Genomic DNA, 12,110 nt, shown 5'->3' on the forward strand with positions numbered 1-12,110 from the left:
GTCTTCGTCCAGTCTATGCTGCACTTCGTAGACTTCTCTCCAAAATACTTCGACCTCCTCTGGTTTGGGTGGGTGTTCGACAGTAACTGGAGGGTCTTGGAAAAGTCGAGATGGATTAGAAAGAAACTGTTGATTTTCTCTGACCCATCTCTCTCTCCGCTCTAGACTTCTCTTAGCGTCAGATAGTATCCGTATTCCCTCAGCAATATGCTGCCTGATGGTCAGCAGCTTTGAGTTGTTAAGTGTGTGATAACGGGTTCGGAGTTCGCGCGCGAACTTTCGAATCTTGGCGGTAAAATTCCTGCCAGATTTGATGTAGTCAATCACACACTGAGTGTGCAGAGTCTGCGGTTGTCCGTCAGGCGAGCACTCGCGCGTGAACAAACAGCGGGGCGGGCTATAATGAGTTAGTTCCCACCCATTGTAAGCCCCAAAATCGGAGCTATAGAAGAGTTTCACTGTATCTTAAATTCTTTTTATATGCTTTGAAATTTTGTATAGCTCTTGGAATATTTTTAAATACTCTAAAATATTTGAAATCCCATTTAAATTACTGAAATTAATTTAAAATTCCTTGGAATCTTTTAACATTACCTAAAATATTTCAAATCTTTAAAAATTCCTGGAACATTTTAAAGGTGTTGAAAATTACTTGAAATTTTTCAAATTTTCAAATATTTATGATATGTCTAAAATATTTAAAATCCCTTCAAATCCTTTTATATCTCGTGCAATTTCTGCAATCCTTTAAATGTATGGAAATATTATGTTGGGAAGCCTCGAAAGTCGAGGCTTAAAAACAGAGCCTCAAAAACCTTGTTGTTCGGCGCGTTTTACATCAGCGCTATCGTACAAATTTTGTAGAACAACAATATAAACATTGGCTAATTCGGGAGACTTTAAGTTTTCACGTATAACTGGCTAGAATTTTCTGCGATATTTTAATGAGTTGCGAGCGCTCAAAGTAAGGGTGGTGTACTTTTGAGGCCGAATTTAGTTTTTGTAATTTTCAAAACAATTTTATCGAGTATTTTTATTAAAAAATTTACTATCGAAATTTTTATTTAAAAATTTACGATCGAAATTGTCACGATAATGATATGTACAACAGAACCTTTTAACACCGGTCTTTGCTACTTCGGCCTCGGCGTGCACACAGTCACACATGGGATATCGGCGCCTCCGTGGGCCGATCCCTTTTCAGCGCCGTAGTGCTTTTCGGTACTGCGTCAAATCGTCTTTTCCTTTAGTGCAGGAGCCCGCAATATGTAGGTACGGCATCGCCTCGTATACCTGCTGTATTCCTGCGTCGAACTTCCATATAACCGTACAGAGCTCCGAGCTGTACGGCCTTAAGAGTTCTTACTGGAGTTGATTTTATTGAATCCTATAACGCGGTGGAGAGAAAAAAATATCTTGGAGTTTTTTTATTTTATTTTTCTATTGAATTGTTTTTCTTCAAAACTTTGCCATCGAAATTTGTATAACAAATTTAATTATTTTTGAATATATATTTTTTTATTTTCTTATCGAAATTTCTATAGTAATAAATGTTGTTTTTATTGAAGCCTATAACGTGCTGGGGAAAACACATTTTTATCGAAAAAAATGTTTTCAGCATTTTGCTATCGAAATTTATACAACAAAAATGTTCGTTTTTATTGAAGCCTATAATGTTGTGAGGAAAAAACTATTTCTCGCGATTTTTTTTTAAATTTTTCTATCGAAATTTTTACAATAACAAATTTAGTTTTTTCATTGAAGCCTATAACGTTGTGGGAAAAAACGATTTTTCTCGACAATTTGTTTGTCAAAACTTTCCGGTCACACGTTCTACAGTAATAAAAAACTTTTCTACCTAAGCATGTTATGATCATAAATCTTGAAACCTCGCTGAAACAAATCTTTCTAAATAATTATTAAATTTTTTATGAAGAACATTTACAGACTGACGGAAAAGTGTCGTAGAAGTTTTCCCAACTTTAAAAAAATCCTGTGAAGTTTCTGAAACTGTATCACTAATAAACAATTCATAAGCAAGGTTAGACAAACTTTTGTGTTAATTAAAACATGAACTTTTATATAATTATAAGGCCCACAACTTATCAAACGGATACATAAACTTACTACACTCATCGATTCTGTATATGTATTTCAACACTCTTAAAATATCCTGCGAATGGTTAGGAACTACACGAGAAATCTTCATTAATAGATAGAAATAATAATATTATAGAAATAGTTGGAGCAAGGAAAAGACCAGTTTTGCTCCGCGGTAGAGACAAACGCAATAAAGTTCGAAGAAAAGAGCGACTCCGTTGTCGCTCTTTTTCTCCAACTTTAATCTGTTCGTCTTTACAGCGGAAAGAAATTTGTCTTTCTTACTCCAGCTGCTTTTCGATCATACTTTTCGTGGACAATGACAATTTTTGGACTCTTGCTCTAGGTGCCTCATATTACTTATGGGTTCAAAATAGTAGTCTTTTACTTCGAAAAAATAACTTCACAATGCACGCATTAGTTTTAGTAGGCCAGAATAGCGTCTCATATATTTTGCATATTTATCTGATTTTCACGTTAATCAGAAGGTATTAAGGGATTAAGTACTTTTATTGCATCACTTTTTTAAGTAAATTATAATTGTTATATCTTTGTAGAATGAAGAATGGCCTTCCATCACGGGCTATCAAGATGACTTCCTAACTTCCTTTTTAAATGATAACCAGTACAATTTAATGGAGCCAAATACGATACCTGGAGAACTAGACTCGATACCATCGTCATCTTCCGACAGTGGATTGTCCAGTTCACTCAGTCTCTCCTGTGAACAGCAACTGAGTCCGCTGCTGCCTATCGAGGAAGACCAAAGTGAAATTATGAATTCGACCCTTAGCAGTCCACAAAATGCAATGGATTTCGACTATTCGGGCAGTCCAAACCAGTCCATAGGTAGCGTAGATACAACTTTTAGATCCGCTGCCAATTCTAATATTGGTTCTCCTGTTCCTAACCCTACTGAGGAAATGGAGTGCCGACAAACTTTCCTTGACGTTGCTAATACAGAAGTAAATGAAGATGGAGATACCGGATCGACAAAACAAGAAAAACAGATTGTTGATGTTGGTAAGATCACAAATTCAGTACCAGGAAAAGACTGGTGGGTAAACCTTGGAAGTACCACTATGCCAAAAGAATGTATGCCTTATGCCAAAATTAAGAGCTGATTTAGACAAAATTTAGTATCCAAAAGTCAGATTTAAGGCTCTGCATTTTTTAAGGAGGTACCATCGCTACAAGAATTTTCATTACCATTTCAACCAAACTTTCACGCTATCTAAATATGATTACCAAAAGTACTCAGTACAATCGCAGAAGCCTAGGGTACTTTATAAATAAGTTATTAACGTTTTTAATTTCGTACTATTTAACATTGCGTCTTATGAGAGATGGCGTTTTTGAGCTCTTTACTGAGTGATATCTAAGTAACCACCATCAAGATATTATTGATAATTTTTTTAATGAAAAAAAGTATTTCAAAATTGAGGTGCAGAAGTAATATTAACCATTTGGTTCCTGCATATACATGAAAAAAATAATTAATCACGAAACTTGCGCTTCTGAACTTTCACTATCGCAATCTGGCAACATCGCGAGGGGCGATCAGTGTAGATCTCAGTCAGCCGTTGGTTCATGTCGCCGGCGACATGATCATAATGTTGCCAGATTTCAACTCAGTAAGTCATACAAGTGTACGTATTACGACTACGTAGTCGATTGATCTCGGCAGTAGCGATGGTACCTCCTTAATTCATCAAAGTGCTATAGATTTATGCAAAACTAGCAGTACCGCGAAGCAAATAATTTTTTTGTGTCACCTTCTTTCTGACACAGTAATTTACGGCTTATTAGGGGCTCTTAAATAACCCTAGAACCAATTTTTCAAATTATTCACTGAAAAACTACCATTAAGGCCATGTGACGAGTGGGTCACTTGATCAGATTCTAACCTTACTGCCACTTTTTTTCTCAACTTATTTTCACACGAAGTACCACATCGAGATAAAATTTAGGATGATGAATGAGAAGCTCTAAGAAAGGTGGGTCTAGTCCTAAAGTTCAATAATGATGGAAAAAGGAAAAAAAAATTATTTGCAACAAAAAACTTTCCTAATTATACAAATTTAGGAACAGGCGCACCATTTTTAGTGCTTCTTGTTTAGTATCGCAAATTTTCAACTCGATGTGACGATTCGTATGAGTATAAGTTAGGAAATAAAAAAAGCGTCGGTAAGGTAGAAATCGGGTCATGTGACCCACTAATCGCACGGCCTTAAGGCCATGTAACGAGAGAGCGAGGTGATCAAAAAGCTAGTCCTTAATTATTCTTTCCCAATTTACGTCTAAACGAAATGAGGTATCGCTGTGAAAGTTTGGGAAATGAAAGACGAGGCAATAAAGTGCATGTCTATGCTTTGTTCCGGTGGACATTTTGAAGAAAAAAATGTCGAGAAAATAAGACCAGGATGGCCACATGTCAGGTGGAAAAAAGTTTGTCAGGGGAAAATAGAAATTGATATTTTTTAAATAATATTTTGAAAGCACTTCCTAATATCAATATAAATATTTTTTCATTGTACATTCTTTAAAAATAAAATTCGATTCTTAGTTTTTTATTTGTAGTTATTTATTGACAGTTTAAATACATGTCCTTTAGTTAATTAATCAGGTTAGAAAACTCAGTGGCGCCACTAACGAAAAACAAAATTCCATATAACGCATATTTTTTGCTATTTTTCACAACAACAACAAATATTTTGTGGCTCTATTAATTAGTGTGAGAAAACAGGACGGCGCTAGCTTAGCTTGCCGTCAACTCAGCGGCGCCCCCTACAAAAATCATTCCATTAAAAAAGTGACTAGGTTAGATTTTTTGTAATTTTTTTTTGCTTCACAATGTGCTATGAATCGCTTTCGTAAAATCAATCCTTAAGGGCATGTGACACAGCTAAATACCTATATTACCGACCTCACTTTACCCGTTCACTGAATGTTTTTGTTTAACCTAAGAACCTTTTTTGTAAATAAAATATCGAGCTGAAACTTTGGAAAATGTATTAGAGTACAATAAAGCACGTTTAGGTATGGCATTTTGGTAGAAACTTCACTGAAAATTATTTCATCTTTTTTCTGAACCTCGACATTTTTTGAACGTTCGAACTTTTTTTATGAATAAGATATCAGTCTCAAACTTTGAAAAATGCAAGAGTCGAAAGAAAACTACGTTTAAGTACAAAGCTTAATAATAAAAGATGTAAAAAAAAAATTTCGACTATTAATTCCACCGGCATCCGCCGGTAACGTTGTACGCGAAAATACGAACCCTGGCGGCCCGTAGACGAGGCTCTAGAGGGTTCGTATTTTCGTGTACAACGTTACCGGCGGATGCCGATGGAATTGATAGTCAAAATTTTTTATTAACATCTTTTATTATTAAGCTTTGTACTTAAACGTGAAGTTTCTACCAAAATGCAGTACCTAGACGTACTTCATTGCACTCTAATATGTTTTCTAAAGTTTCAGCTCGATATTTTATTTACAAAAAAAGTTCTTAAATTCAAAAAAATGTTCAGTGTATTTATAAAGTGAGGTCGGTAATATAGGTATTTGACTGTGTCACACGCCCTTAATTAAACAAATTACTCCCTGTAATGAAAAAAGGTAATTAAAAAAATGAATAGGCTAGATTTTTTGGCTATTTTTTGCTTTCCAATGTGATATGGAACTCTTTTGTAAAATAAATCCTAATTTTAAAAAGTAACCCCATGTCCTACAAAAACTTATTAAAAAAAAGAGAAACTATCTAGATGGAAAGTACTGATAAAATTTTAACAAGTTATTTTTATAACATAGTTATAAAAAAAAATTATTCTTCACCCCTTATCGCTACAAAACAACCCCCGTAGTTGTATCTGAATACAAACCTGCAGGCTGATGCCAAACATTGTATACATTAACTGTTGGGATTTTTGTGCTCTTTCTTTATTTTCTAATGTCATATGAATCGCTTTTTGTAAAATTAACCCTATATAAAAAAGCAGCACCCTGCAATGAAAACACGTATTAAAAAAAAACTCGATATCTACATTGATGGAACTTACTTATAAAATAGGAACATGGTACTTTTAAGGATAATCACTCCCTACCCCTAATCGTTACAAATAAAACCCTTGCAATGTATCAGCTAAAATTGCGACATAGTTTATAAAAACTATTTTCCAGTCTATGTGTGTGTGTATTCAAAAAATATAATTTACCTTTTTCGATGCATCTTTTAATGCTTTCAAATAACTTGCAGCACAACAATTACACAGGCCCACAAAAAAAAGTTGTCTGCACGAGACAAGTGACTAGGCTACCCTTATGGATTTTGAGCCGCTGAATCTGAATATGGCCTCAGAATTTGACCTACACGTCTCAGTTTTCCCCTAGATTAAAAAAGTAGGGAAAGGCCTAGGGATTTTCTCGTCACGCAGGCCATACAAAAAATTTGTCTGCACGAGACAAGTGATTAGGTTACCCTTATGGATTTTGAGTTGCTGAATCCAAATCTGGCCTCAGAATTTGTCCTGCACGTCTCAATTTTCCCCTAGATGCAAAAAATAAGGGGAAAACTATGGCTATTCGGAACATTACTTTGATAATACCAGTATACAGAAAAATAAGCGTACTGGTGTCATATTCTTATGTGTTTTGACTCTTTAAGATCGAATTCATACAGACAAATTCCCCAGTGTGCTTACCGTTTCCCTTAGCTAGGATAAATCTACGGAAATTGAATGTCTTTCCAAAAAAAAAAGTTGTCTGCACGGGACAAGTGACTGATTTTGCACCCAAAACTGTAAAGGATATTAGGTCTTTGTTATTTTTTCTCTTGTAAATCTATATAATCTGAGAAAGCCTTTCAATTTCCCTAGAATTACCTAAGCTAGGGAAAATATAAGGCACACTGAAGAATTTCTGTGTACAAATTAAGTCTCTACAAGTAGTTGCACCTAAGAATATAATATCGATGTGCCTATTTTCGCGTATACCGGTATTATCGAAATAACGTGCATGTTCCTAGGGTTTTCCTCATTTTCTTTATCTAGGGGGAAACTGAGACGCGTAAAATAAATTCTAAAGCCAGATTTGGATTTAGCAGCTCAAAATCCACAAGGGTAGCCTAGTCACTTGTCTCGTGCAGACAAATTTTCTGTATGGCCTGTGTGATCAGAAATCCCTAAACTTTTCCCCACTTTTTGCATCTATTGAGAAAATTGTAAAAGATCGAAAACTTTAGTGATCAAATTTAGATTGAGAGCGCAAACTGCAGAGGAAATAGGATTTTTATTATTTTTTGCTTTATAAGTCTGTATAAGATGCGCAAGACCTTCATTTTCCCTAGATTTACCCTAGCTAGGGGAAACGCTTAGCACACTGGGGAATTTTTATGTATGAATTTGGTCTTTACGAGTCTCATCACATAAGCATACGATACCAGTACGTTTATTCTTCCGTATACTGGTATTATAAAAATAATATCCAGAATATCCTTGCGTTTCCCCCTATTTTCTGCATCTAGGGGTAAACTGATAGTGTTAAAAAATTCAAAGGCCAGATTTGGATTCAGCAGCTCAAAATCCATAAGGGTGGTCTAGTCACTTGTCTCGTGGAGAAAAAATTTTGTATGGTCTGTGGGACTAGAAAATTCGCATGCTCTTCCCTACTTTTTTAAGTTCGTTAATCAGATATTTCCAACCAAAATTAAACAATTTAGAGCATTTGCAAAATTTGATTTTTTTTAATTTAGAAATTGTTGTCAAAGTTTTCTATAGATGGGTAGAAGACTTGCAAATTATCCAGATAAAATTGTTAATTTCGATGAAAATTAGAAAAGTTATATACTTTTGAAAATTTTGAAAATGTTCAGAAAAATATAAAAAATTATTTTTCTAAAGATTAAGAAATTTCATGAAAATTCATCACTGGATATCAAATATATTTAGAAACTATGTCATTTAAATTTTTCGATTAGACAAAAATTAAAAAAGTATTAGGTCTTTCAAAATTTCAATACAATTTTTTAATGAGTTTTAGAAATTGTTGTCAAATTTTCTGGTACACATCAAAAAGACTTGCAAATTATCTTAATGACATTTTTAAATTCGAATAAACTTCAAAGAGTTATATGCTTTTCAACATTTTGAAAATTTTCAAAAAAGGGGAAAAAATTTTTTTTGTTAGGTTAAGAAATATCAATCTAAATTTCTAATAGATATAAAATATATGTGTTTCGAGACTACTATCATGAAATTTCTTAATTAGGCAAAAGTCCTAAAAGTTGGATCATTTTCAAAAATACATTAGTGTCTCATATTATTAGGGTTACCTTCTAAAATACTCAGTTTCTCAATTAAACTGATTTATTCCATTTCAAAACTTATTTCCAGCTGTTTTTTTCATTACTATTATGAAGTAAGAATATTCGCCGATTAAACATTTTTATTTGGCAACATTGTAGTAGAGCAGTTTGTTTCGTAGACTTTCTTTTGTCATAGGTAGTTAATTGATTCACAGCAGTTCATCTAACAGCCGTGATGTTCGGGTAGGTGTTTTTGAAATACATGATGTGTAGCTTCCAAATAACGTTTCTTTTTGTTTTTGCAATAAGGTTATGTGCTTAGGAAGTACATTTTCAAAGATTTTGCTTCGAAATAATTAAGTTTGTGCACTTTTATGATTATTTTTGTTTGCAGAGTTTTTATAAAAATGAGAGTTTTTATCAAAATAAAGTATTTTTAAGTTTTCATAATGTAAGTTTGTATTTAGATTCAAATATAGTGTGTAATGAATGAGTAAATTAAATCATCATATTTGCATATTTTATCTTGGTTTATTTCATCTTAAACTAAAAAAAAAGCAGTTTAAGGCAGAGCTGGGCAGTATTTCACAAAAATTGTGTTTGAGGTATCTAAAATACAAACTACATTCAAACAAAATACATTTAAAATACCTCACGGGGAAAATACAATTAGCTGATGTAGTTCAAATACAATTACAAAATACATACCAGTATTATGAAATATTATTTGAAATAAATATTAGAATTTTATTATTTAGCTAAGGTATTTTGTGTATTTTCTTGAAAATACTCTCTAATATCAGTATATACAAACTATATTAAAAATCCCTATAGTGTATAATAAGCATAGGATTTTTATGATCAAAGAGTGGGAGTGCAAAAGAGGGTTATTTAAGAGCATGACGGCTTTTTTTGAAAGGATATAGAGTAACATGGATTTTGACGGTTTGAGAAATATCTGTGCTTTTTAGAGCATTGCGGAATTTACTGAGGTTTGTATCAAAATCACGGAGATCCACGTACTTTGTGGAGAAGCATGATTCTACAATTGTGTCCATTGCTTTAAATAAAGCAATGTAAGGCTGAAATCGTATGGCCCAACAGTTTCATCAATTTTGGGATCCTGTAATTTATCTACTTCTCTTAAAAGTCTCCGATATTGAATGTCTTTGCAGACATCGCCTTGATAGCTTTTCTGAACTAAACTCAGCTTTTTTTGCCACAGCAAAGCTTTTTCGCGGCCTACTATAGTATCTTATACTACTTAGCTATTGTACGTTTTACAAATTCTTCATATATAAAAAACGAAAAATTTGAATATCTTGCAAACAGAAGCAGCTAGGATTTCAATTCAAACAGATTTTAGTACAAACACATTCCCGGCTTCCATTTTTATCGTCATTTTCATATGATTTAAAGTCGGTTCCTGCCCACCGTGCCCCTTTTTGTCACTCTTTCATACTCCCAATCTTTGACCATGAAATTCCTAGACTTATAATAGAATTTTTATATGCTGCTATTCGAAAGTATTTTCAAGAAAATACACAAAATACATCCACTACAAAATAAATTTGTATAATTATGTTCGTTAGATCCTACAGAATAAATAAATGTAAGTTGCCACCGCGCAACCTGGTCACAATTTGTTTAAACAACATTTTTCTAAACAAATGATTAAAAATGAGTTTTTCGATCCGAAAAAATATTTTTCGATTCTTTTGGATCATTATGAACAAAAAAAGTGCTTAGTGTTTTTTTCATAGGACGCACCGTTTTCGATTAAAAAATTCCCAACTTTAAAAAACGCGATTTTTCCGTTTTTCAGAGCTGTGTATGGGGATAAAAAATTTTTTTGTTCTTTGCACGATGGGAACATAAACTCTGAACCTTCCCCTACATTCTCCAAAAGACCGTTTTTCAAAATTCAACTGGAAACCTCTTTATTTTACAATTAACATTTAGCGTGCGCAAGCTTCTCGCCTTTGTGCGTCAGTGCAGTTTACATTTTACATTATATTTTTTACAATTACATGACTTAATGGCATATGCTTTGTTACACTTACATTGTTTAATCAAGTTTTCAGGTAACGCGCTTTTTGTCATAAATAAAGGTAGTAACGTATTATTATTTTCTTTGTATTAATAATGAGTAGACTCTAAGGGCACGTATTGAGCATGTATAGAATTTTTCCGAATATAAGTTTGTAGATCATTTCGTAGTATATGCAAGTATAAGGCATTACAAGGAATATTTGCGAGATTTACATCAATACCACAGCTTTGCGAAATACATATAGCTCTAGCTTCATCAGTGTTTTTTCCTTTTTTATTCAAAATTTTCAAATAAAATTTTTCTGAAGCTCTATAATTATCAACATTTAACCTTGATTGTGACCAGGTTGCGCGGTGGCAACTTACATTTATTTATTAAAAAGTTACTTTCTAACAAGATTGCCCTGAAAAGAACAGATTGGTTTCGCAGAGGTGAAGTCAAGAAAAGAGCAATTATTATAGACGGTGTTTATTCGATGCTTCTTCGACACTGGTCGAGAACCTACTGACCACTCCGCGTGAGCTTCGAGTACAAGGGATTTTTGGTGTCGACTCTGCCACTCTCTGCTAATGGATTAATCGCGTACGAACACTTTCCTGATTAGCACGTTGCTCACCTAAGGCACCAGATTAGTCGTAATTTATGAAATTGCTAGTCGGTTCTCCTTTCTCCAAGTCTAACTTTACATCATGGTTAACATTAAAACATTATCTATGATACCTTTCCCTATTCATACTACGTTTAATAATATAATATTTGGACACCCTCAATTATAGAGAGATAAGTGACTAGACTACCCTTATGTATTTTGAGCCGCTGAATCCGAATATGGCCTCAGAATTACTCCTATACATTTCAGTTTTCCCCTAGATGCAAAAAGTAGGAAAAAGCCTAGGGATTTTCTCGTCACACAAGCCATACAAACAATCTGTCTGCACGACACAAGTGACTACTATTAGCGAGAAAATTCGAGTCCTCTGGCTTTGACGTTGAATAAGTAGATGAAGAAAAAATGTTAGGTTAATGAAAAAGGTCTCATTTTAAAGGTGCAAATATTGTACGTTAATGAGCCGAAAAGTAATATTCCAAAAAACTTTTTGTAGCTTACAGATCTGAAAATACGATGAAAAGTGAGAAAATTTGATAGCTTTTAAAAACAGTGAACTTTAAAGCATAGTTTTTTATAGAAAAAATAATAGGAAAAATCTGTAAAAATTTATGATGGTATATTAAACATTTCTGAACAGATTGCCGTCGAAAAATGTGCAAAATATAAATAACACAGGCCGACAAAATTTGACAAAGGTCCGGAACCAGAGACCAGACCTAGTATACCCGAAGGTTTTTGCTGCGCTGAATCCGAATCCGACCTCAGAAAAATTCCATCACCCTCAGTTTTCGAGATATTGTAACCTAAAAGTGCAAAAAACACCGTTTTTTGCTATATTTGAGGTTACATAGCATCTTGAATAAATTTTTTTTCAAAAACGCGCGAAAGCATCACAAAGGAGCACCCTTGCCCTCTGAAATCCATTTTTCAGATTCAAGATATCTTTTTTTTTCATCGATATATCATTGATTGAAGTTGAGTATTTTCGCAGTTTCGTAACAACGTTAAAACACCCTATATAGCATATGTGAGGCTATAAGCCCAAT

The 12,110-nt window shown here is 33.7% G+C and overlaps 1 protein-coding gene across 1 annotated transcript in view; it reads left to right on the plus strand.

The window, feature by feature from the left end:
- Positions 1 to 12,110, plus strand: part of LOC117168817 — a 163,099-nt gene that overhangs the window by 11,859 nt on the left and 139,130 nt on the right. The window contains exon 2 of the mRNA XM_033354656.1: positions 2,658 to 3,123. Within this exon, the coding sequence (XP_033210547.1) occupies positions 2,736 to 3,123 (388 nt within the window). The 5' untranslated portion in view covers positions 2,658 to 2,735. The remainder of the gene's footprint in view (positions 1 to 2,657; positions 3,124 to 12,110) is intronic.

Source organism: Belonocnema kinseyi, chromosome 3 (genome assembly GCF_010883055.1).
Source record: "Belonocnema kinseyi isolate 2016_QV_RU_SX_M_011 chromosome 3, B_treatae_v1, whole genome shotgun sequence".
Lineage (NCBI taxonomy): Eukaryota > Metazoa > Arthropoda > Insecta > Hymenoptera > Cynipidae > Belonocnema > Belonocnema kinseyi.